Raw genomic sequence first — 27,824 nt, 5'->3', positions numbered from 1 at the left:
TGAACTGTTAGATTTGTCCATTGTTTAAATTTCATGTTCTACAAATTTATATTATGTATGATTGAATTTGAATCAGTGTGCTTATATATCCAAATTGAACATAATTGTTTGACAAGACTAGTATGGTTGGCTGGCTGTTGGTATTGTTATTATGACCTGTCAGAACTTTTCCAGAATGTTTTAGCATTGCTGCAAAGATTTTACAATGGAACTTTTCCAAAAGGTTTTAAATCATTTCAAAAAGTGCTCAGGGCTGGGAGGAATTAATAAGACTCCCTACAAGACTCCAACAGGGCTGGGGGGTGGGTGGTGGGATGAGATAGAAAACTAAAAATAAAGAAAATATGCCTGCCCCTGGCTATATGGAAATTATTGCCATACTTATAGATAAAAAAAGAATCATTTAGCTTACTTTAGTTATTTGGATGTAAGACATCACTGATGTACTTGACTATCTTGGCATTATGCAACTCCAGTGAATTTTTTTTAGCACAATACTGGCTGGTTTATAGCTGTTGCTTTATTGGCATTGATTGAGTAATACCACTTTAAGGATCTTTCCTCTTATTGACTTATTTGTCCCTTTCTAGGTCGAACCTGGTGCTTGCGATCAAAGTTTTGGTATTCATGTGGCAGAGTTTGCTAACTTTCCTGAAGCTGTTGTTACTCTTGCAAGAAGCAAAGCTGAGGAGTTAGAAGATTTTTCCTCTACACCTGTATGTGAAAATTCAAAAGAAGAGGTATGATGTATCTTTGAGTACTTTCTCCAGTCTGTTTGCCCCCAACAATTAATTATCGCTCGCCGCATCCTATAGGCAAAAATTTGTTTGCACATTTTCTATATTTATCTTATATTTAAGATTTTATCAAGAATTGCACAGAAATCCAAGTTTGGAGGGTTTCATCCATTTCTTTCACCTTTTAATATCTTCCTAAACTTTCCCTTAACTTCTGTTAACTCTGGTGGAGTATTTGCTGCTTTGCATACACTTTCTCTTATTATTTTCATTAGAATATACTCCTATTATTATTACACATTATCCCAGATATCTCTATATTTCAGAGCGAAAACTCTTTCTCCCTTACATCATTTTCCTTCACTCCAACTTTCTTTATTTTCTCCCCTTAACTAACCTTCTTTCTTGTTCCATTGTTTCATTGTACTTTTAAGTTAGGTTTTGGAGCTCCCTCAGATCCTTTATCTTCATTTATGTACTTTTCACTGTTGCTTTTCCATTTCTACCTCCAAATTTATGAAATATGTGCTTGGAGTGTCACAATCCCTGCAATGAGTTGCACGCGGTTATTATATAAGTATTATAATTACAAATATAATTGTTTATATATTTAATTTTAAATAATGTTTAATTTTTTAAAATATTTAGGGATATGCCTATTTTTAGTTCGAAATAACAGAAAATAACAGTAAATTAGAAAAGAAAAAGAATAAATTTGGATGGAGAACAACAGGAAGAGACGTAAAGCAACTTTAAAAAAATCTTATAACTGTGCCAAAATAAAGTAAAATAAAATAATTGAACTAAAATGCAAAAAGTGAACATGAGAAATAAGAGAGATCAAGTATGTAAGAAGAGAGTAAAAGGGATGATTACTGTATTCACATGAAAGAGATGAATGCAAGGCTTATTTAGGGAGTGGGATAAATTTATTTGTAGAGATTTTATTAGAATGTAGTAGATAAATTATTAATTCAATTAGATTATATTATAATAGATATTTAGATATGTCGGATCTAACTCTATTTAAAGTTTGAATATAACGTTTGTAATTTAATATAAACATAATTAACTGTTTAATTGTTACATACCTATAGTATTTAAAGGTCACAGTAGTTCTACATATTGCACTACATGGCACAATATGGTGCACTGGATATTAGGGGCCGTTAGGCCCTGCTTAATTTTGCGCATTGCATACAAGCCCGCGTCTATGGGTGTTTGGAAGAAAATTAGAGATCAACTTATGCTGCAAGGAAATGCCCAATTAGCATTGCGGAACTCAACCATAGAATCTCCGGATGCGGAGGTTCTGTGGTGCGTTGGCTAAACAACCAACAGGTAGAATATTAAAGTATCTCTTATTCCCAATTTACCCATTAATCTCTAGACTTATATAAATACTTGCCAACAATAAGCAACCGAAAATCAAAACTAATATAAACAATATTTGTCCCTAGATGCAGTAAACTAATTAATCTTTCTCTAATTTAATTAATTAATTAATTAATCAATATAGTTAAATATCAATTGCCTCCGAATTAAATTACTTACTATAATTAATGGACCAATTTAATTAATTGCCTCTTTTATTGCTAATCACTTCCAAATTAAGCCTTGTTAATTAATTTATCCCTACATGACCTTAGATTTGCATTGTTGCACCAAATATGGAGAATTATTGTATAATTTGTAATTGTTATGTATTGTCAATATAGTAATTAATTAATATATAATTAATGTATACATAAATTATTAATAATCTTTTCAAACAATTAATTAATACATAAATTAATTAATGTATACATAACTAGTCCAGTCTAATAAATTATCACTAAATTGGTTATCTTTTAACTCATTTTTTTCCAATAAATAATTTTCAATTGTTATTTTTCTCATAACACAAAGGGTAATTTGGTATTCAACAGTTTTTATTAATGACATATATTTACCAAACAAATTTTCGTTGTCTAGAATACTTTTATACTAGATGTAACGCCCCAATAGTCCCACATCGGATGAGAAAGTGATTCTAATTAGAATATATGAGGCCTCACAAATTAGTAATAATAACTGGGCTTAAGTATTTTGAGCCTGTGGTTTGGCCCAACGAGTTATTGTTGCTAGCGGGTCGAGTCGTTACAATTGGTATTAAAGTCGAATACCATCCGGAAGTGTGAGAGCTAAGTGCTATGCGGGGCAAAGTGCTACACTAATTGATTTGGTGGGAGCCACCTCTTGAACATGTAGGAGCCACCTCTAAAATCTTACATCGCTTAGAATCCTATCATCATTGTTTGAAGGATATTTATTTTCAACAGTTCATTTTTGTGCCCACTTGACGCACAAGAGAACAACATAGGAAAAAAAACATGAAATTTTATTTCTAGATATTTCAAGTGATCTATATCATGTTCAACGATGTTGATCGTCAATTTGAAGGCTCCATCATCGAAAATAAATTAATAACAACGAAGTCCGTTTGTTGTTAATAGCATTCTAGCTGAACACTATATATATGTAGTCCGGCTACTATATTATCGATAGTACCAAACGCTTGGTACTACTGAGTTTTTCGCCGTTAGATATACTCTGAACATTTTCACCCTTTAGATCATACTATTTAACCAGCAATCCACTCAACCTTAGGGGACCACTATCATCCTAATTGCACATCCCTTCATCCAAGGGCCGAAAACCGAATAGCACCAAACGCTTGGTACTGTTAATAGTATATTAGCCTAATTCTATATATATATAGAGTTGGGCTAGAATACTATTGATAGCAAATGACCTTTTTTGCTATCAAGTTTTTAGCCTTTGGATCAATTTTTTTCATCATTTCTAACCATTGAATTAAATATTATAACCTGGTAGGGACCACTCAACCCTAGGGGACCACTCAACCGTACGGGACAAATATCATCCTAACCCTACAATTTCTCATCTAAGGATTAAAAACTTGATAGCAAAAAGCGCCTTTTGCTATCAATAGTATTCCAGCCTAGCTCTCTCTCTCTCTCTCTCTCTCTCTCTCTCTCTCTCTATATATATATATATATATATATATATATATATAGAGTGAGGCTACTATGCTTTTGGAAGTACGGAGCCTTCCGTGCTTCCAGATCGTTTTCCATGTTGCGACTTTTAATCGTCGATCGGCTCCGTTAAACTTAATCTAGAGTATTTGAAGTACCTAGAAAATAAATTTTATGATTTTTCGATATCATTTGCCTAGTGATCGAATGGGCTCAAAATCAATAATTTTAATGGCCGTAGTGAGCCGTTTGCAAGTTTAACGGTGTAGAAATATCCAAATCACGTGAAATTTTGATAGAAAATTCTTTATAATATATAAAACAAGATCAATATCTTTGATCTAAAATTTTAATGTCATATTATCATGTTTTGTAAGATTTTTATTTTTAGCTGTTAATTTTGAGTCTCTTCGTTCACTAGGCAAATAATATTGAAAAATCGCATAATTTATTTTCTAGGTACTTCAAATACTCTAGATCAAGTTTAACGGAGCCGATCGACGATTCGAAAGTCGCAACATGGAAAATGACCTGAAAGCACGGAAGGCTCTGTGCTTCGAGAAGCATAGTAGCCTCACTCTATATATATATATATATATATTAGGGCTACTATACTCTTTGTGAGTGCAGAGGCCTTCGTATTCAAAGTCCATTTTCGATGATGAAGCTTTCAAATCGACGATCCATACCATTAAATATGATAAAAAAAAATTGAAGTATCTAGAAATCAAATTTCGTAATTTTTCAAATTTGTAATAAAATTCATTAAGTGGTTTTGTAATTTTTTGAATTTATAATAAAATCCATTGAGTGGGTATAAAATGACCCATCAAAATCGAACGATCTCCTAAAGATAGGGAATATAGTTTTTAAATTCGAGATCGGAGTTATTGATCTTGATCTATGTAGGAAATAGAATTTTCTATTAAAATTCATCTAATTTTTATTCTTTTACAACGTTTACTCGGAAACGCTCTATATCGGTCGTTAAGAATGTCAATTTGAGGCCCTTTGATCATAATGTATATAACATGAGAAACTTGTGAAATTTGGTTTCTAGATTATTTAAATGCTCTAAATTATGTTTAATGGTATGGTTCATTGATTTGAAGTTCTATCATTGAAAGCGACTTATGAATACGAAGGCAATCGTACTCATAACAATATAGTAGCCGTATATATATATATATATATATATATAGTTGAGCTAGAATACTCTCAAAAGCACCAAGGGGTTGGTGCTTTTGAGTTTTTAGCCATTGGATGGAAAGATATAGGGTTGAGATGATAGTGGTAGGTGGAATAGTGTTTAATCCAAAGGTTATTAGTAATTAAGGAGTAGATCTAAGGGCTAGAAACTCAAAAGCACCAAGGGGTTGGTGCTTTTGAAAGTATTCTAGCTCAATTCTATATATATATATATATATATATATATATATATATATAGTTGAGCTATAATACTATCGATAGCAAACGAGCTTCGTTGCCACCCATTTGTTTTCGATGATAAAGCCTCCAAATCGACGATCAACACCGTTGAACATGATCTATACCATTTGAAGTGTTTAGAAAAATTTCATACATTTCCGATATTGTTTTCTTATCCATCGAGTGGACACAAAAATGAACGGCTGAAACTGAATTTTCTTTAAAAAATGATGATAGGAGTCTTGTAATCAAGATCAAGAGTATAGATCTTGTTTTAAATAGTTCAAAGAATTTTGTAACAAAAATTCAATTGATTCGGGTATCTTTACGCCGTTAAACGAGAAAACGCCTCATATCGACCATTAAAATTATAAAATTTTAAACCCTTTGATCATTAGGCAAATGATGTCGTAAAGATTTGAAATTTGATTTCTAAACACTTTAAGTGGTATAGATCATGTTCAACAGTGCCGATCGTCGATTTGGAGGCTCAATCATCGAAAACAAATGGGTGGCAACGGAGCCCATTTGTTATCGATAGTATTATAGCTCAAATATATATATATATATATATATATATATATATATATATTCCAACTTACAATGAGACCGGCCTTGTGTTTATAGGCCCCAAAATTCTTAAGTTCTAATCCGACTAGGAGAAAAATAATAATGAATCAGAATCCTAGTAACGATATCCCTGATAAAACTAATCCTAATATTAATCGTAACACAAGTAGTGCTTTTATTGAGCTTGCACATTTAATAAACAAGCTAACTTGAGCCGGGATTTAGGCTTGGTTAGGCAGACAAGTTGATATTGAATATTGGATCAGCTTGCTCGAATTTAGCTCAAGATAGCTATTTTGAGCCAAGCCTTGTTTGCCTCAGATCGTTTGAGCTTGGCTTGCTTTCACTCTTATGTGCCATGATTACTCTGTCAGCTCATTTTGGTATTTCTGATTGTTGCATTTTATTATATTAAACTTCCACACATAGTTTCCTATGCAGTTTATGATTAAAAGAACCAAATTTTGAGAAAAGAGCGTGATAAACCTTCATATTACCCGGACAGTAATATGGACAGGCTTTATAATTATACGGACATGTTTGCTGTTCTGAATAATTGTTTTATATTTGTACATTACTTTGAGAAGTTCATTTCGTGGCTGGCTTTCCTGAAACTTTTGCAACACAGGCGTTTTCTTTGTTGATTTGAAGTCTTGAAAGTTTTTATGGCCTGGTAGACAGCAAAAAGCTATATATTTTCTCCAAATGAAAATATTGTTTATATTCACTAGAACTTAGTTTCAACTTGCAACTTCTCTCCTGATGAAATGATTTGTTTGCATGTGACAAGATTGAAGATGCTAAATTAGAAATTATGGTCTTTGTATTATCAGATGAATGTTTATGAAGCAAAGGGGTTCAGCAATTTTGTTGTCAGTTTCTGTTCAGTTTTCTTAATATAAACTGAACACACCTGTAGGCCATGGCTGATTTGCTAGGCTTAGTTCAAGAGCCCCTGTAGGAAGTTGAGCACTTTTGAACCACCTTGTTCTCTCGACATTGAATTTTTTGTGCTCTTGGGTAATTCTATATAGAGGGATTTCATATTTGATCGACAGTTTATTCGTAGAGAACGACCAGGCCACATTCAAAAGGATTTGGGTTCCAATACTTCAGAAAAGCGATGCTGGAGGATCTAGATTGACTATCCGTACCATTGGAGATGATCCAGAGTGTATGAAATTATTAGAAACCAAATTTAATTGGTTTGGATGTTCTTACTAATGCATTAGTGGAGACAAAATGAACGGTGCAAATTAAATAGCCTTCTTAAGCTTTGTTTAGGTGTTCCCAATCGAAAATGTTAAGTGATTATTTTTGGTCTTGGCATCTGAAAATAAACTCCATTGTGCTCTTTAACAATTAAAGGAGCAAGCATGCTCTATTAATCGTCAAGTGTCAATTGGGAGACCACTTGATGCATAGGTGAAATTCAGTGATAAATTATTAGTTTTACTCACTAATACTCAAAATTGCAGGCAATGAGATTGATAGTCAATTTAAATCCTCTAGGATTGATTTTGAGACAGATTTGAACAAGATACCTTTCTAGTGTAGCCTATCCCAGATCCTTTCTAGTGTACGTGAATGGATTTTCAATTGAAAACCAAGGTATTATTAATTTTGATCTAGATAGTTGAACTTATTTGCCAACTAAACACTAATTTGGGATGTCTTAAACCATCATACGTGCAAACACTTCAAATCTTATTTTAAAATTGTCTCAAAATAATGAGTTTTAAGTAAATAATTTCCAAAAATCATGACTTTTGGTTCTAAGAAAATAGCAGATTGGTCTGGTGGGGTCTGCACTTGTGAGTCGAGACCTCTTGGCTTGATACCAGAGTAAACAACCTCTCTACAGCCTTCAGCTATTACCAGTGTTTCATCATTTTATTCTCGATAAAAGAAATGTTATTGTGAAGCGTGTCCTTTCTGAATCGGCAATGTCATTCATATAAATTCATCTCAATACTAGGAAGTTCAAATTTTTATGTAAGCAGCCGTTAGTAAGTTAATGGCATATGTTTGTTCAGTGTAATTCTTTACATGTAGATTTTATAATAGATAGTAAGAGTGGTGCTCACCCCTGATTCTGGTGATCATCTTGTGACTGACAGGTCGGATCGAAACGCAAGAGAGTATTTTCCCCAGACGACTTGGCTAGAGGGGCAGCTCGCGCTCATCGTTTCTTGCGGGATTTCTCTTCTTTGCCTTTGGATCAGATGGACTTCAACAAGGCCATGAGACATGTTAGCCAACTCAGATCTGATCTGGAGAAAGATGCAGCTAGCATTCCGTGGCTTCAGCAGTTCTTCTAACTCGGAAGTGGCGTAAATACATGAAACTGTATTTTCTTTCTTTTTGGGTGTGGTGATGCAGGATTTGTGAATCCTGCTGTATTTAGTTATTTTTGTGAATGTTTATCATCCTGATACTTTCTAGTGTTATTTAAGGATGAAATGGTGCCTACAATTTAGGGGAAATGTGCCAGAGCATGCCTGAACATTTGCTCAGTTGTATATAATCATCGAAACTTTAAACTGAATGAGCAGCATGAACTCTGTAATTGTTTCAAGCAAACTGTCCAGCCCTAAATTCTGTTGATTTTTCTTATTATCTTCAATCAAATAAAAAGACAAATTACTCGAATGCCCCCTCTGACTGCTTGGATAATTTTATGGGTAATTCGGTCATTTGGTCTCATGTGATTGGAGATAAAGAGAATATCAATGATCTGGGCTAGGCGGTTTATCGCAATAATTACGAAGTTTGTGCTTCTTATTTTTGTTTTTCTGAAGTTTGGGTGGCACTCTATGGTTGAGCTAATGTTCTGGGGCCTGGCGTATGTTTTCCTCTTAAATTTTGTGCATATTTTACTGCAGATCCGGTCAAGGTAGATACTTACAAGTGCTGTACAACCATGTAGCAGATTCTGTCGTCGACTAGGGAACGAACTAGGGGGTGCTGTGGGCCTCGAGATCGTGGTCTACTAGCTTTTCTTTGTTGTCTGCTTGGTTCTCCTCTCTTCCTCTTGTTCATTCATGTTGTGATGGTGGTTGTGATTGTGCTCCATCTTCTGGTAGTGTTCTCAATCGTCTTCACCGTCTCCTTCACCTTCATCTTCAGGACGGCATTCTTTTATGCGGTATCAGAAAATGGTACTTCGCGCCACGGCTTTCCTCCCGTGCGTGTCATAATAATTTCGATGCTTGGGTGCAAAACTAGGTGCGCTGCTACGACTCGGCAATTTTTTTATGCAATTTTCTATGACGTAAAATAGAGGGTCCAAATATCTGTGTTTAACCAAGAATTATTACTATACTAGTTAAGGAACCCGTGCTACGCAACGGGTTCATTTATCTTCTTTATAAATAATAATATATTTTAGATAAATATATCTTCTTTATAAATATATTTTTTATAAAGTAAATAATAATATTTTTTAGTTAAATAAATAAGAACGTTATATCAGATATGCAACTTTTAATTACAAACAATAATGTTGCTATTTTTCAACACCGCCATTTCGTCAAAAAGAAAATAAACATGTATAAACAAAGAGCTGTTAGTTAGCACAGTTAGTTAGTAGACAGCACCATAAACACTGCAAGCAAATGAACAATGGCAAAATAGGCGCACCTTTTTTTTTCAAAGAACAGAGCCAACCCGCCTAGTAATACGACAAACGACGTATACCCACATACAGTAAGAAACAGAGGACGCAAAAGAGATTAGTATACATGAAGGGAATAAAAGAGCCTATAAGAAGGAGGGAGGATAAAACGGCTCTTCCACACCTCACGATACCAGCGCCAAACCAAAGCAACAAAGGCAACAGAACAACCAAGCGATAACCAAAGAGAAGAGTAAAAAAGCAAAAAAGTTAGAAGGAGAGCAAAAGCAGAGGTGCTATGTCACGCCCCGAACCCGATCCTTTTGGCCGGTTCGAGAGTGTGAAACAGACGCCGAACGGACAGATCTGCTCCCTGTCCGCCAAGTCGACACAAGCAACAGGTACAGATAGAATATAAAACTTGGCATAAGCGAAGCATACACATGGCTTGCACAAGCAGCAATAGCCAAGAGTGAAAGTAAAAACAACTACACTATAGAAACTATTACAACTTTGCATATTTCTTTTTACATCTATTTCACCCAAAATATAGACTTTGAATTTAAAGTAAATATCCCTAATCATTTATTAAGTAGTTCGTCATCGAGATACAAAAGTGATATAATAAAGGGTAGTCAACTAAGGTCAAATGAACAACTCGGCGCGGTCCTCTATCTAGGCCGATGCCTTACAGCGATCGTCCGCCGCTCGCTGGTCCCGGTCTGTGGAAATGGGGTGTGAAACTACCAACGGAAGTCCCAGTGGGTTCGGCAACCAACCACGCTGACGTATACCCACTAGGTCTAATGCAGGCATAATAGAATAAAGGAAAGTAAAGTAACATCTAACAAATGCACGCTAATATGCCTGAACCATATAAAATGCGATGCTCATATAATACTCATGATGCTGCAAGATCATAGTTGCTTTACCACAATTTCTTGGCTAACCGCAGTAGGTTTCGTCTCAACAACTCACAACCAATCCAATATTCGGGGAGTACTCGCTTCAACCTGATGGACCGCCCTCTGGGAGATACTGCTACAACCAAGTGATGTGACATCCGGAGCACATCGGCCCGAGGGAGAGCTACCACAACCTCGAGCAAGAACTAATGGTGAATACGATCAATCCTACATTCGAGGATTCCAAGTTCAATCCATTCTTAACTTTAAAGAAGACGATGTTCATGACTCTAACCTAAGGTTGAATGTCATAATATCCTCGGTCGTTCTTGTTCTTTTGCATTCTTTTCTATCACCATGTCATATCGCTATCAAGTTCTGTACTCATGCACATCTTGTTTACTAAGTGATTCTATATTCTTGTTCTCGACGTCAAAATGCACACTGTTACTAGTGTTTAAACTCGTCGATGTCACTTGCGAAATCTATGCATAGTGTACTTTTGTTTTACTAACCCTTCTAGATTCTTGTCACAATCATGCATACATAGGATTTAAATCTCACATTACTTTCAAACATTCAACATGCAATTGAACATACAATTATTCAAATAAAGCTCACAATTTAACCTACTATGCAAAGGCTCAAATTACTCAGTATGCTCAAAACACTGACACTTAGCATAGAGATTTTCGATATCCTGGAATGCACGACACCCACTCGAGGGGTAGTAGTAAGCAAAGGTTGAAGTCTCGTGGCGCCACCACGGACGTCGAACTCAGGTGTCTACCCAAAAAATTGGCCAATTAAAGGCCTAATGATAACATGAACTATATATTCCAACATTTTTCGAATGCTTAAACGGAAGTGTCCAACGCGTTTAGGACACCCGCCAATTAGGTTTCTACGGGTTGAATTTGTCCCCGAAATCCTAGGGCAAAAGCCCCAATTTTCAAACTAACAATGTCATTTTGGCATATCTCCGAGATCGATCTCAAATTGCTAAGCAAAAGATACTTAGAATCAACCTAGAAGCTTCTAATACCCTCCTTAACCATTTGAACCATCCTAGGGCATCTACTTTGAGCCTAGTGATCCACATGAGAGGCTTATGAAAACCATGGATTTCATGGTTCATGGTCCAAGGTTTATGTCACGCCCCGACACCGATCTTTGCCCGTTCGAGGGTGTGAAACAGACGCCGAACGACAGAACATCCCTGTCCGCCCACGGCTCAACAACAGGTACAGCTGAGTATAGAGATTTCATAGCGGAAGCATACACGACGGCTTGGCAGAAGGCACAATGAGCCAAGCGTGAAAGTAACAATTACATTAATAAAATTATCAAACCACTTTGCATCAATTTCTTTTTACATCTCATTTACACCAAAATATAATTTTTGACTTTAAAGCTAAATATCCATACATCATCACATACAGTACGTTCGTCAACAAGGTACAAAAGATGATATATATAAAGGGTATGCAGCAAAGTAAATGAACAACTCGGCGGTCTCTATCTAGGGGCGGATGCCTTACCGCGTCGTCGCCGACGGCTCGCTGGGTCCGGCTCTGTGGAAAAGGGGTGTGAGAACTATAACGAAGTTTCCCAGTGGGTTGGAACCATCCACGCCGACTATCCCACTAGGTCTAATCAGCATAATAGAATAAAAGAAATAAGTATCTCATCTAACAAATGCAGGCTATATCCTGAAAATAAAAATGCGATGCTCGATATAATACTCATGATGCATGCAAGATATAGTTAGCTTTATGCCCAATCTCTGCGAACCCGTAGGTTCCCCTCAAAACAAACTCACAACTCATAATCCCAATATTCGGAGCGATACTGCTACACCCGATGGGACATTGCTCTGGGAGATACTCGCTTAAACCAGTGATGTCGACTCCGGAGCACATCGCGAGGGGGAGCTATCCGCAACGCTCAACCGCAGATGGCTAATGTGAGTATCGTTACCTCCTACATCGAGGATTACAAGTTCAATCCATTCCTTACTAAGGAAGACTATGCTTCAAATATCTTAACACTAGGTTGAAATGTCATACTATATTTCGGTCAGTTTCTTGTCGCTTGCCTCTTTCTATTCAACCAATGTCATATGCGCTATCAAGTTCTTGTACTCATCGCCACACTTGTTACTAAGTGGTTTCTGACCTCGCGCTGTCACTTGCTAAATCTATGTCAAAGTGTCGCTTTTCGTTTACCTAACGCCTTCTAGGTTCTTGTCACAATCATGCTACATAGGGATCATCATTCTCAATTCTTACAACCATTTAAACATGCCATTGAATTTACTTTTAGACTATATAAAACAACCTTCAGCCCAAATTTAACCTATTATGCAAGATGCTCAAAATGCATAAATGCTCAAAGTATGACCACGTTAGACATAGAAAGATTTTCGATGTCCCTTGGATGCATCCACCCCCACCTCTAGTGGTAGAGAAGGAGAAATGTGAAAGCTCTGTGGCCTCACGAACAAATGAACCCAGTCTACAACAAAAAAATAGGCGAATTAGGCCCCTCAATACGAACTATTTTTACGTATTTTCGTTGATGCTATAACGGAGTTTGTCCAGGTTAGGACAACCCCCAAATAGGTTTCTTACCGAGTTCATATTTGTCCCGAAGAATTCTAGGGCGAAAGCCAATTTCCAACCCTAAACCATCCCTTGTAAAACCGCTAGGTTTTTGATCCTAAGATAACAAATAAAGCTTGTCCACATCTAGAAGTATTTAGATCATTCCAACATATTCTAGGGTTAAGATACAAACCCTAGAAATCCACGCAATTAGAGCACTTTGAGCTCTCATGTGTTTTTTCAGTTGGAGCCCAACTCTAAAGGGTTTCTATACCCAGAGAAAAGCAAATCTTTAAGTTTTTCTCTTGGTACAAATCAAACCTCTAACCTAGTTTTTTCATAAAACCTCACTTAGCCCGCAGCCTCTAAGTCCACTTGTCGGAGAGACCCTAAGCCTTCAAAGCCTCCAAGATCCCCCTCCAAACTCTTTCGGCTTCTATTCATCCTTCCTCTTCCTTTTCTTTCTCCTCTTTTCTTCTTCTCCTTCTTCTATCGGGTAGAGAGAGAGTTGTTAGAAGAGAAGGAGAGAGAGGCTGGAGTAGAGGGAGAGAGGCTGAGAGAAGAGTCATAAGACCTCTATTGTAACAAAATCCACAAGCCGCCTTTATTTTCCAAATTCAACTTGACCCTCTGATCTGGGTCCTTGTACCTGGTAACGGGTCCTTGTAACGTAAAGGCCTGGTTGCAGCAACCGAGCGCAAACCCGAGAGCTTGGCTTCGCTGTTTCTCGGGTTTGTACCGGTACAAGTCCCTTGTACGGTACAGCAAGGGCATCGTTCCGCGATGGTGTACCGGTACAGCCATCACCTTGTACCGGTACAAAAGCTCCAGAATGCTGTTTTCGCTATTCTTCGGCTCTATTCCGCCGGTTGATGCTAAAAGCATTCTAAGTCCTTCAAACCCCTCATTTTTCCCTCTTCAACTCGTTGGAAAGCAAGAGGAACGGGTCTCCGCTTTTCCTTCACGCTTTAACCAACTTTGGTGCACAGTTCGAATATCGTTTTCGGGTTTTGGATACAGTTACATTTATAAATCTAGAAACAAGCTCAAACTCTAAAACTTGGGTTAAATTTAAACCTGACCAAATAAGTAATTACACTCACTTTGTCCAAGCCCTAGCAAAGCTCCTTTTGTTGGAGAGCTTCTTTGACCCCCAAAGCTCAAAATCTCCTTTCCTCGCTAGCTCCTCTCCCACTTCATCCTTAGCTCTAAGGGTTTGGTTCTAAGAGAGAGAAAAGAGAGAATGAGAGGACTGAGAAGAGGGGCGAGATGAGTTGAGCTGTGGGGGAGAAAGAGAGGGGTGGGGTTTAACATGTTGCACAATTGCAACTAAATCCTCTATTTCTTCTTATTTGCAACAAGTCCACTACTTCTGGAGCCTCTTGTACCGGTACACGTCTTGTAACGCGGTACAAGGCCAATTAGCAGGCCAAACCCGAGAAGTCGGTTCTCGTTTTCGTCGGCTTGTACCGATACAAAGGTCCCTTGTACGCGGTACAGCGCTGAGCCCAGCCAAATCTCCGAGAGCCCTCGCTTCTCGGTTTCCGTCGGGCTGTACCGGTACAAGGTGCCTGTACCGGACCTCGTACGCGGTACAGCAACCAGAGCATGTTCCGTGTGGTTTACCGGTACAGCCATCCACCTTGTAACCGGTAAAACAGCTCCCAGAATGGCTGTTTTTTCGCTTTTTTCGGCTCTATTTCACGCCGGTCGTGCTAAAACATTCTAAGTCTTTACAAACCATGTTTTCCCCCTTCCAACCCGTTGGAATCAAGGAAACTGGTTCATCGCTTTCTTCGATCGCTTTAACCAATTTGGTCAAAGTCGATATCGTTTCCGGGTTTTTGATTACGTTTATTTCTATTTATAAGAGGCAAAAATCAGGAATTGCAAGAACAGAGAGCAGATCAATTTAAGAGAGAAAAAGGGCCAATACAGGATAAACCTCAAGGTCAAATCGATAATCCCATAAAACCCTATTCAAAATCGGGCAAATCCACAGGCGATCTCACCAGTGAACGTATCCAGCCACCGTGAGTTGGCTGGAGAACCCTCAAGCATACGCATCGGCAGAGATTTAACATCATCTACAGTTTAAAAGCGAACAAAATTATTCCCGTCAATCTGCCCCAGATCTCACAGCATCACACCATCCAAGGCATCTTCCGCCGGCGGCGAGTTCTGGAGCCACGTCGTTACCTAAGGTCCGCCACGCCTGCGACCCCGACAGGGCTGAGAAGCGACAGGCCCACTACGCAATCCGTTCCTAGCAAACCGCAGGAGTACGACGGCGAGCGGTTGAGGATGAGAGGAGAGGGTGAACTGAACAGCATCAAAACAATCAAGAGGGCGAAAACCCTAAAACGGGTAAGTTTTGCCATTGATGGCAGCATTAATAACCCGAAAGAAGCCCCATAAATGTCCGCAATGATGCCGAAGACCACACATGACACGTTAGGCCTACCAATTTTACACTGTAATAGCAATTTCCATGCTATACATAATATATATTTATATTCGTATATAACTTATTATCAAACAATTGAAATTTTAAATACTTTTCTTATAGCAAAAATGAATGCATGTACCTTACTAATAATTATTGTTAAAACTGTGCATGTATCAAAAGCGTTTATTTGAAATATTTAGATTATTTTATCAACTTGACATAAAAGCAATTTAAAATTCTATTAGTCTATAATCTTTAAAGATTGAAACTATAAGGAAAAAAAATAATGTGAATTCAAATCTTCAAAAATAAAGAAGATCTTATTTTAGAAATAACCTATTTAATATGTTTCAAATAAAGAAAAAATTTTCCAAATTGTGGGGAAAAAAAAATTTCATTTAATGACATACACAATTCAATAATGATAAAAAAAATTACCTAATATCTATTTTAATCTAAAGTTAAAAAATATATTGCCGAAAAAAAAAAAAAAAATTTAAACGCAAAGTTTCAAAATCATTACAGAAAATTAAGGTTACATAAACTTATTGCCACCCCAAAAAAAAATTTTTGTAAACCCAAACACTAAAAATAGAATCCCTTAATTTAGTAATTTTAAAATACTATAAGAAGAGCATGGAGTTGAAAATGAAGGAAACATCTATAGTCAAAATTTATTAGGAAAGAAGTGGGCCCAGAGCAAAAAGCAAGAGACCAAAAAAAAACCCACGCAGCTTGCGTCCGCGCGCTCTTACCGCGCCGGCTCCACGGCCTGACGACCAGCACCGCGCCCGCCCCTTCGACGCCAACCGACGCAGCCGCTCCCTGACCCCGCCCGGCGCGCTCGCGCCGCACCGCGCCGACGCCCCCGACGCAGCACAACCCACGCCGGCTCTGCGCGCCTGACCCACAGCCGGGGGCGCCGACTGCCATGCGCGCGCCTCGCCCACGTCCGATACCTCGAGCGCACAATCCGCCGCTCGCGCCCTGACCCCTCGCGCAACCGCGCCGCTCGATCATGCCTGCCAGCGTCGACAGCCCGGCGCTGTCCGCGCTTAGCGCCGCCCTGACTCCGCCCGCCCTCTGCCTCCCGACACGTGCCGCCCCAGGAACGCTCCGGTTCCCAAATGATAAGTTTATAAATGGCTCATTTGGTTTCCAATTAATGTGGGGTTGCACGAATTTTGCAATTCATGCCATCCTCCAAACAGTAATAGAAACCATCATCATCGCCGGCATTGTATTCACATATTTTTTTTTTCCTGAATACAATTGAAGCTTACATCGCTAGATATGTGCTGCTTACCACATGTAGTTCTGTTGCTAAATCACAATTTTTTTACTTAGCTTATGTATCTGATATTTTTAAAAATTATACACAAATGTTTCTTTTATCTTGCTAAATTCAATTTATGAATATTTGTGTGATGATCAAGTATTCGCAAATCAAGAAAAAGTCAAGAGATAATCACTACAATAAAACAGCGGGGGAAAAGGGCTTCTAAGCACAGCCACTACAAAAAAGTAATAGATAATCCTCATAGAAAGAAACCGGCAAAAACATCAAACTTCAAACCAGATAAGATCCGAAATAAAATATCCAAGATTATGATTTTACGTGCAGAAGTAATCTAACAATAAATTGTAACTGCATCACAGTTCGGGAAAAATTATGATCAACGCAGTAGAGCAACTTAAGAGTAATACAATTTCATACCACTTTGCACAGTCACAAAGGCTGAAGAACACATCCGCATCCATGAACAAAGAGCAAATAGTGAGCACAGTAGTAATAAAACATCTAGCCAGAATAATTGAAAACACTGCGTGACTCTGATACAAAAAAAATAAGCATCAATGGTTAAGGTCCAATGCACAAAATAATCAGGGAAATCACATATAATAACTAAATCCAACTGTTTCCAGGAAACCATAACTAATAGTCACCACCTGAACCCACAATAATTTATTTTTTGTAGCATAGGGAAGAGAACTCGCCAAATACTTTGACCAAACAATGACAAATAGGAACCGATTGTTTGGACAAAAGTTTTCTAACAAATCTTTCAGAAATCAGATTAAATTTTCATGTAAATATTTTTAAGAACGATAATGATCATGTGTTAACCTTGGAAATACAAACTTGTAGAAATAAAACTGTTTCATAAGTTCTAACAAAATAATTTCTAACAAACTATAAAATAAGGTTTTGCAAATGTAGCGTAAACAATAAGAAAAATCTTCCTTATCTTTATAGAATTTCAAAGTTAAATTTTTCTAGCCGAGATACACAAAAAAAGCATATAAAACACCCAATTGAGAAAACATTGGAAAAAATAGAATTTGTCCAAAATAACTACATGATGTTAGTACCTGTTAAAACATCAGAGGTTAAACTCCTTAACAAATTATGCATGTATTTCTATTTGATTTTGTCAAAAAAATTTTAAAAATTGGGTTATTTCTTTTGTAGCAATGATACTTTATCTGTTACATTATGGGATGACTTTGCAATTAATTTTGAAAATCAATTACCTGCAACAAAAGAAATGCTGATTCAATTATTCTAAATCTTGCAAGCATGATAATACAAAACTATAGAGGTATTTAACAGGTTAAAATAGTAATTTAACAGAGTTGACAACTGTTCCTAATATTTCACTAATATAATTTAACTCTAAACAGAAATGCCTCCGAACTAATAGAATTTAACTCTAAACAGAAATGCCTCCGAAGATCATATTTTTCTGTGTAATTAATTCGGCACTGAATCATAATCTAATCACAAAACCAATCAAGTATCTCTCGCTATCATCCATAAGACAAAAAATGGATGTTGTGCATTCATTGTTTCTCTTAATAAAACAACTCAAGTTTTTGAAGCAAAATATATGAGAAATTTCAATTGACTATTTGTCATAATTTAACCTCAACATATACTTTGCCACAATAAGTTTGAGTATTATTTTGACAATGAACCTTACTACTAAACTATTTGGCCTAATTTTACTGCTTTGTACTATTTGTCATAATTTGGTAATAAACCAAAATTTTCATCACATATAATCCAATATAAGTTAGACAATGATTTTCCTATTTAAGTCGTCGATTACTTTGTATAATCACAATACTTGCCATGTTTCTTTGGTTTTTACCTCAATTAGTATCATTCCTATATTGATACATCTACGTTTTAATCATGCAAATATCTACATTTTGTAATTTTCTTTTGTTTACTAAACAGGAATGCTACACAGTATCTGTTCCTCATGCGTTATAATGCAAGTAAAACATATACAATAAAACTGATAGAGTATAAATGAACAAAATATTACAATATTTTGTGAGAAATCTCCTACTATACACTTTAAGAAATATATCTTACGCTTATCCAGATTATTTCAGTAAAAACATTCTTCCTACTCTTTGCACTCTCTATAGCTAATATCATAATTCAATAAATAGTACAAAACAGAAAAAATATAATAGAAAGCTAACTTCCTCTCTTTTCCTTCGTAGGGTGCTACTTTTGTATTGCGATGGTATACTATTTCTATTTCCATATAAATAAGAGTTAAAAAGAAAAATACATAGAGTGCATAGAGTAGGAGAAGCATTTTTACTGAAATCATCTTGATAAACATAAGATATATTTCTTCAAGTTTATAGTAGTAAATTTTACACAAACTATAGTAATACTCTATTAATATATGCTCCATCAACTTCACTGTATAAGTTTTATATTTATTAAATTTTCTTATAGTAGTTTCTTTTTATAAACATTTGTAATAGTTTTTCCTTATTGTTGTTTTTCTAAACCAAGCAAACACTTCCTGGCATAATTTATAAGTTCAAATATCAAAATACAGATAAATCTCAAGCATACATTGTGCAATACATTTCTACTATGCTTTAACCGTATAAGGAAACCAACCTAATTTTTTTACTATATTTATTTATCTCTTCATCAGATATTCCAATGAATGCAAAATATATTTATAATTTATCTCACCAAAACTTGAAACTAAATACTAAACGCAATACTCCGCAAAACACAGTAACTAAGTTAATAAATAGTAAACAAATATAAAGCCAACCCAAATCAATTTCTAACTGCAAAGGTGAACCTATACATAATAAATTCAGTGTCGAAAAATATCTTCAACACTCTGCTGATTATTAGCAGACAGGCAAAGAACAAATTATATATGTTCTAATAGAAAAAAAATTATAGAACAAAGTCAAATTCATTTCTTGCTGAAAAGTTAAGCCTATAGACACTCAAAACCATAAAAATATCTGCAAGTTATGCTCCAAAGTTTCATTACCAATAATTTCTCCAAACTCAAAATTTACCATGGATTTGGTAAACAGGGAAAATACCAAAAATAAAATCGAAGAAATATTGGCTCAGCTTGGCTCACTATATCTGCACATTTACTGTAATTCAATACCAATCTATTGCATAGCCATGCGTCAGTAAAGAAAAAATTAACAAAGTCATACTACAACCAACCATTGCTAGTGTAATTAATAAAAGACTTGATAGTTTGTTTTTCACATTTGAAATTTAAACCTCAATTATCTTACATTGCTAAAAATAAATTAATGTTGGGGGAAAAAATATTTTAACATAAGTCATATTGTTTGAATAAAAACAAAGCATAACAAAAGCTATAATCTAAATAAAATATTTACACATTTTTTTGATAGTCAGTTTATATGATTATAAAAAAGTATTTTTACAAATATAGAACAAAACTATTTGAAACCATACAGTTACAGTCCTTCAATATTAAACTTAAAACTGTTAGCTTGCAAGGACTAAAATAAGACCAAGCAATCTGTCTTTTATAAAAGACACTCAATATTATTTGCTGGCTGCAAAGCACTGCTATAGACAAAGAGCCATCATCATCACCGACGCAAAACAAATCAGAAACAATATAATAAAAGAATAGCTAATACTTTAAAAAACATATACAAAAATGGATAGAAAAACCAACGCAGTACTACTCAAAACTATATTTTTATACACAGGCTGCGGTGGTTGTCATAGCACCATCCAAACCGCCATACCTTAATAACGAAATTATTCATAGACATATGCAAACAACAATATTTATAAACTTTGAGAATCAGAACATAATATTGAGAGCATACAACAATTGTAGATATCACTATACTACAGCGGGTGGATAAGACCATCCAACTCACCATGCTTTCATAACGAATTTATTATTCAACATATGCAAACAACAGCACAGAGTAATGAAATTATTATTCAACATACGCAAACAACAGGATTTATAAACTTATGAAATGAAAACCTGAATATAATTTTTAAACCACACAACAAATCAACAGATTCCGAATCGTGTTTCGAAAAACTCTTCGTCAACCAATAATTTATTCCATATATAAAAGCGCAATCATTCTTCGCTTTCTTATAGTCAATGTTGTATATTGTACAAATATCCATGTAAATGCGCATATAGAACTCATATGCTTTTTTCTAAACTCAAGTGTTAGCATAAATTTGTTAGGCAGGAAAAATACCAGAAATAAAAGGATAGAAATATTGGGTCAAATAGGCTCAATGTATTTGCTCATTGACTGTAATTCGATTCCAATCTATCACATAATAGAACAAAACATCCGGCAGATCACGCAGGCTGTAGAGATTGTTATTAGAACAATCAACCTGCCATGCCTCAGCAGACAACATATTAACAAATTAATAGTACAACAAACCGTTTGTAGTGTTATTAATAACAAAATCGATAGTTTGTATTTGACATTTCATATTTAAAGCTCAGGTACCTCACATTTCTACAAAAAAATAAATGCAATGGGGAAAAATATTTGTAAAAAAAAATTTATTGATTGAATTACAAAAAAGTGCGACAAAAGTTATAATCTGAATCAAATATTTAATACTTTCTTTGATGCACAGCTTATACAATAAAGAAAATTTGTTTTAAAAACGTAGAACAAAACTTTTTTAAACCATACATGTACAGAAAACACTCAATATTATTGAGTAAAATACTCAACTAACAAACACTCAATATTATTTGCCAGCTGCAAAGCGCTGCTATTGAGAAAGAGCCATCATCATTGCCTCCACAAAACCAATAAAAAATAATGTACTAAAATAATTGCTAATAGTTTAAAAATATGAAAAGGAGAAGGAATAGGGAAACCAGCACTGCACTACCCGAAACTATATTTTTATGCACAGGTTGCGGTGGTTGCCATAAGACCATCCAAACCGCCATACCTTATTTATAAATTTATGAATAGAAAACCAGAAAATAATATTTAGAACACACAACGATTGTTAAATACGGAAACCAATATTATTTTAATTTTAAATAAAAACCAAAAGCAACATGAAGCAATCATTTTTTTATAAAAGTAATATGAACTTTATCAGAACCAAAAGTAAAAAATAGATTTTCAATAAAAATCTATAAAATATTTTGAAGTTGGATATTTAATTTGATTCAGGTTAGTAAAAATCTTTACTTGGATACATGATTTTAAAAGATATTTAATATTTATATGAAGTCCGGCTACTTTTTCTATCTGGATATTTTCAGATTTTTGCTAAAGCAAATATATATTTATGTCAATTTATATTAACATTTTAAATATAACTTTACGCAAATAATTTTAAATCTTCACTATGATTAATAACTATTTAATTATTTTCATATGAATTAAGCCTGCTACTTTAAAATTATTTATCTTTCTATAAAAACAACATATTTATATTTTATAAGAACCCTATGTAGCATAACAAAAACACATCCTCAGTTTCTCTTACACTATTTCACCTTATCTACTCACAAAGGTATAAAACAAAAGCAAGTACCTATAACTTACATATAACCAAGTCAGACACATGCAGAGAAAAAAAAAAAAAAAAAAAAACCAAAACATTTCTTCTTTCTATATATCCCTATACTAAAAAACGTAGAAGAAGTATAAGTACTAAAACACCCAAAAAGATAACTCGCACAGCTAGAGGTCCCCAAAAAAGGATCATGCATTCAAGAGCGAAAAGTTCCATAACCAGGTGGCGCCACAGGATCCTCTTCAGAATCATCAGCGTTACCATTCTGATCCAGTGCAACAGCATTTGGACGATCAAGCAGATCACCACACGCAACAATCATCTTTTTTAGACCAATCCGCTCGGTAACATACCACTTCTTCTCGGTCAACAGATCGTTGTAGTATCCCCAAAGAAGTCTGTAGTCTTTTTTCACGCGCTTATATTTTTTCTTAACAATTTCATTCTCTATTGAAAGTCGCCCATACAAATCTTCAAAACATTTCTTATCTTCTAAATTGAAATCCCTAACATCAAAGCTAAACTCATCATGGAGCTTTCCGACACATCGTCGTGCTGCATCTTCTTCACTCTCATCAACATTAGCACACGGCGCACTCCAACATCTCACAGCTTCTGTCACAGTATCTCCTCTAACTAACTCGACCTCACCATAAACTCTTATTGCACCTTTTTCATTCTCAACCGGGACACCATACATCGGCATCGATAGAGAATATTTTTGGCATACATCACGGAGCAATTCACGAAAACAAATTGGAAAAACTACCGGCGCCATAACAGCAGTCTAATCAAGCACTAAACATCAAAAGCATGCAATCAATACATCAAACAATGCAACAGAAAATAAATAAATAAAGAACATCTAGTTTTATATTACCTTGGAAGCTATTAAACTAATGTTTCGCCCGCCATTCCAATACCGTCGTTTCAGCAAAGAGGCAATTACCATGCAAAAAAAACCCAAACAAAAAAAAATATATAATTAGCATGAAGTATGGTAAACAGAGCAAGAAAATAAATAACAGCAAACTTTATACACCTATATTTGATTCTCGTCAACCAACAGAGTCAACCCAGCTACCAACACGACAAATATTCACATGCAGGAAGAAGCAGAGGATGGGGAACATATCAGTATACATGTAACATACCAGATTTTGGTATAAAAATAAAAATAAATAAAAATAGTGTGAGAAACTATTTTTATTGGATTTGTAGAAGTAAAACATAAGTCAGAAGTGACTTGTGCTGAAATCGGAATGAAAACAGAAGATCTAGAATTTTCTGTTGGAAACGGGACAGATAAATTAGCAGAAAATGCACAGTCTCAGAAAATTATGAAAATTGGCAGAGATGTCAGAAATATTTTTATGANAGCTAATATGCCTGAACAATATAAAATGCGATGCTCGATATAATACTCATGATGCATGCAAGATCATAGTTGCTTTACCCAATCTCTTGGCGAACCCGTAGGTTTCGCCCTCAACAAACTCACCAACTCATAATCCCAATATTCGGAGAGATACTCGCTACAACCCGATGGGACCGCCCTCTGGGGAGATACTCGCTACAACCCAGTGATGTCGACTCCGGAGCACATCGCCCGAGGGGGAGCTACCGCAACCTCAAGCAAGGACTAATGTGAGTACGATTAATCCTACATTCGAGGATTCCAAGTTCAATCCATTCCTTAACTTTAAGGAAGACTATGCTCAAATGACTCTTAACACTAAGGTTGAATGTCATAATATTTCGGTCGTTCTTGTCCTTGCATTCTTTTCTATCACCAATGTCATATGCGCTATCAAGTTCTTGTACTCATGCCACACTTGTTTACTAAGTGTTCTAGACTCGTCGATGTCACTTGCTAAATCTATGTCAAAGTGTCGCTTTTCGTTTACTAACCCTTCTAGGTTCTTGTCACAATCATGCATACATAGGGATCATCATTCTCACATTCTTACAACCATTTAACATGCATTGGAATTTACTTTAGACTATATAAAAGAACTCACAATTAACCCTATTATGCAAGATGCTCAAAATGCATAAATGCTCAAAGTATGACACTTAGACATAGAAAGATTTTCGATGTCCTTGGAATGCACCACCCACCTCTAGTGGTAGTAGAAGGAGAATGTGAAGCCTCTCGTGCCTCACGAACAATGAACCCAAGTCCTACAACAAAAATAGTGCCAATTAGGCCCCATATACACGAACTATTTTTACGTATTTTCGTATGCTATAACGGAGTTGTCCCACGCGTTTAGGACACCCCCAAATAGGTTTCTACGAGTTCAATTTGTCCCCGAAGAATTCTAGGGCGAAAGCCCCAATTTCCAAACCCTAACCAATCCCATTGTAAAACCCTAGGTTTTGATCTCTAAGATAAGCAAAATAAAGCTTGTCCAACATCTAGAAGCTCATTTAGAATCATTCCAACCATTTCTAGGGCTTAAGATGCAAACCCTAGAAATCCACCATTAGAGCACTTTGAGCTCTCATGTGTTTTCATGGAGCCCAAACCTCTAAAGGGTTTCTAACCCAGAGAAAAGCCCAAATCTTTAAGTTTTTCTCTTGGTAAAACTCAAACCCTAACCTAGGTTTTCATAAAACCTCACCTTAGCCCCAAGCCCTCTAAAGTCCACCTTGTAGGAGAGAACCCTAAGCCTTCAAAGCCTCCAAGATCCCCCCTCCAAACTCTTCTCCTTCTTTTCCTCCTTCTCTTCTTTTTCTTTCTCCTCTTTTCTTCTTCTCCTTCTTCTATCGGGTAGAGAGAGAGTTGTTAGAGAGAGAGAGAGAGAGAGGCTGAGAGTAGGAGGGAGAGAGGCTGAGAGAGAGGGTCATAAGACCTCTATTGTAACAAAATCCCAAAAGCCCCCTTTATTTTCCAAATTTCCAACTTGACCCTCTGATCTGGGTCCCTTGTACCGGTACACGGGGTCTTGTACCGGTACAAGGCCTGGTTGGCAGCAAACCGAGCGCAAACCCGAGAGCTCGGTTTCGCTGTTTCGTCGGGTTTGTACCGGTACAAGTCCCTTGTACCGGTACAGCAACCAGGGCACTGTTCCGCGATGGTTGTACCGGTACAGCCATCACCTTGTACCGGTACAAAAGCTCCAGAATGCTGTTTTTCGCTATTCTTCGGCTCTATTTCGCGCCGGTTGATGCTAAAAGCATTCTAAGTCCTTCCAAACTCATTTTTCCCCTTTCCAACTCGTTGGAAAGCAAGAGGAACGGGTTCATCGCTTTTCCTTCGACGCTTTAACCAATTTGGTCAAAGTTCGAATATCGTTTTCGGGTTTTGATACGTTACATTTATAAATCTAGAAACAAGCTCAAAACTCTAAAACTTTGGGTTAAAATTTAAACCCTAGACTCAAATAAGTAATTACACTCACCTTTGTCCAAGCCCTAGCAAGCTCCTTCTTGTTGGAGAGCTTCTTGACCCTCCAAAGCTCCAAAATCTCCTTCTCCTAGCTCCTCTCCACCTTCTCCTTAGCTCTAGGGTTTGGTTCTAGAGAGAGAAAGAGAGAAATGAGAGGAATGAGAGAGGGGGAGATGAGTGGCTGTGGGAGGGAGAAAGAGAGGGGTTGGGGTGTTAACATGTTGCTACAATTGCAACTAAATCCTCTATTTCTTCTTATTTGCAACAAGTCTCACTAGGCTGTCTGGAGCCTCTTGTACCGGTACACGGGGTCTTGTACCGGTACAAGGCCAATTAGCAGGCCAAACCCGAGAGCTCGGTTCTCGGTTTCGTCGGGCTTGTACCGGTACAAGAACAAGTCCCTTGTACGCGTACAGCGCCTAAACCCAGCCAACACCCGACGAGCTCGGTTTTCAGGTTTCGTCGGCTTGTAGCCGGTACCAGAAGGTGCCCACTTTGGTACCGACCTTGTTACCGTACCACGCGGCAACCAGACACCTGATTACCGTGATGGTTGGTACCGGTACAGCCATCCAACCTTGTAACCGGGTACAACAGCTCCAGAATGCTGTTTTTCGCTTTTTTCGGCTACTATTGTCACGCCGGTCGGGTGCTAAAAGCATTCTAAACTTATCAAGACTCATTTTTCCACTTCAACTCGCTGGAAATGCAAAGGAATGGGCTTCATTCGCTTTCCTTCGACGCTTTAACCAAATTTGTCAAAGTTCGAATAATGCGTTTCGGGTTGATACGTTACATCTAGTTATAGCAAAAAATCAGGAATTGCAAGAACAAGAGCAGATCAAAATTTAAGAGAAGAAAAAATGGAAATACAGGATCAAACCTCAAGGTCAAATCGATAATCCTCCATAACCCATCAATCCGGCCAAATACTGCACAGCCATGCTACACCAAGTGGACGTTTCGCAGCCACCTCGCGGGGAGTTCTGGAGACAAACTAAAGCATAAGCATGAGGAATTAACATCATCAGTTTAAAAAAGAGAAAAAATTATTCAACCGTGCCAAAATTTTCCTCGCAGATGCTCACAGCCATCTAACAACCCATCCAAGCAGTCTTCCGCCTCGCCGGCGAGTTGGCGAGGCCACGGTCGGTTATCCGCTTAGGTCCGCCACGCCATGCGACCCGAGCGGCGGACGGAAAACAGCGACAGGCCCACCTACGTCAGATCGACTTGCAAACGCAGGATGTAACGACGGCGAGCGGTGAGGATGGAGAAGGAGAGGGTAATGAAAAGCTATCAACATATCAAGACGCGACAAACTCTAACGGTGGTAAGTTTGCCATTGATTGCAAGCATTAATAACGCGAAGAGAAGCCCATAAAATGTGCCGCAATGATGCCCGAAGGACGCACGAAATACACACAAACACAACCTACCCTATTTTACAGCCTGTAATAGGCAATTCCTATTGCTAATCAATAAAATTCATTTATATTTATATAACTTATATCAAAACAATTGAAATTTAAATACTTTTCTTAATAGGCAAAAAATGATCATGTTACCTTACTAAATAAGTATAATTGTTAAACTGTGCATTGTATCAAAAGCTTTATTTGAAATATTAGATATTTTTATCAAACATTTGACATACAAACAATTAAAATCGAATTAGTCTCATAACTCTTCTAAAAGATTGAAAACTAAATAAGGAAAAAATAATAGTGAATTTTTTCCTCAAATCTTAACATAAGAAGATCCTTATTTAGAAAATACCTATTTATATATGTTTTCAAAATAAAAGAAAAAAGATTCAAATTGTGGGGAAAAAAATTTCATATTCAAATGACATCCAATTTCAATAATGAGTAACAAAAAATTATACACTAATAATTATTTATCGGAAGTTAAAAAATATATTTGCCAAGAAAAAAAAAAATATAAACCCAAATTTTCAAAGATCATTACAAAAATACGGTTTACATAAAACTTATTTCCCAAAAAAAAAATTTGTAAACCCCAAACCTAAAAATAAGTAGATCTTATTTTAGAAATTTTAAAAATTAACTTTATAAGAAAGAGCATGATTTGAAAAGAAGAAAACATCTATATCAAAATTATTTAGAAAGAAGTGGTGCAACCCCGAGATGCAAAAAGCAAGCAGACAAAAATAAAACCCAGCACTTGCGTCCGCCGCCGCCTCTACCCGGCGC

At 36.4% G+C, this 27,824-nt stretch overlaps 2 protein-coding genes across 5 annotated transcripts in view; one reads left to right on the top strand and one right to left on the bottom strand.

Annotated features, from left to right (window-relative positions):
* The window catches only part of LOC109716399 (DNA mismatch repair protein MSH2), a 33,937-nt gene extending 25,150 nt beyond the window's left edge, over positions 1 to 8,787 (top strand). For both annotated transcript variants that reach the window (XM_020241826.1, XM_020241825.1), the window contains exons 13-14: positions 591 to 740; positions 7,897 to 8,787. In XM_020241826.1, coding sequence (XP_020097415.1) covers positions 591 to 740; positions 7,897 to 8,097 — 351 coding nt within the window. In that variant the 3' untranslated portion in view covers positions 8,098 to 8,787. The remainder of the gene's footprint in view (positions 1 to 590; positions 741 to 7,896) is intronic.
* The window catches only part of LOC109716178, a 14,922-nt gene continuing 9,394 nt past the window's right edge, over positions 22,297 to 27,824 (bottom strand). For 2 of the 3 annotated variants that reach the window (XM_020241501.1, XM_020241503.1), the window contains exons 2-4: positions 23,257 to 23,294; positions 23,095 to 23,102; positions 22,297 to 23,012 (exon numbers count right to left, since the gene is read on the bottom strand). In XM_020241501.1, coding sequence (XP_020097090.1) covers positions 22,411 to 22,992 — 582 coding nt within the window. In that variant the 5' untranslated portion in view covers positions 22,993 to 23,012; positions 23,095 to 23,102; positions 23,257 to 23,294 and the 3' untranslated portion in view covers positions 22,297 to 22,410. Of the gene's footprint in view, positions 23,013 to 23,094; positions 23,103 to 23,256; positions 23,355 to 27,824 lie in introns of those variants that run through there. The other variant, XM_020241502.1, reaches the window with a different exon arrangement.

The sequence above is a fragment of the Ananas comosus genome, linkage group 10 (genome assembly GCF_001540865.1).
Source record: "Ananas comosus cultivar F153 linkage group 10, ASM154086v1, whole genome shotgun sequence".
Classification (NCBI taxonomy): Eukaryota; Viridiplantae; Streptophyta; class Magnoliopsida; order Poales; family Bromeliaceae; genus Ananas; species Ananas comosus.
This window is presented reverse-complemented; position numbering and strand designations above follow the sequence as displayed.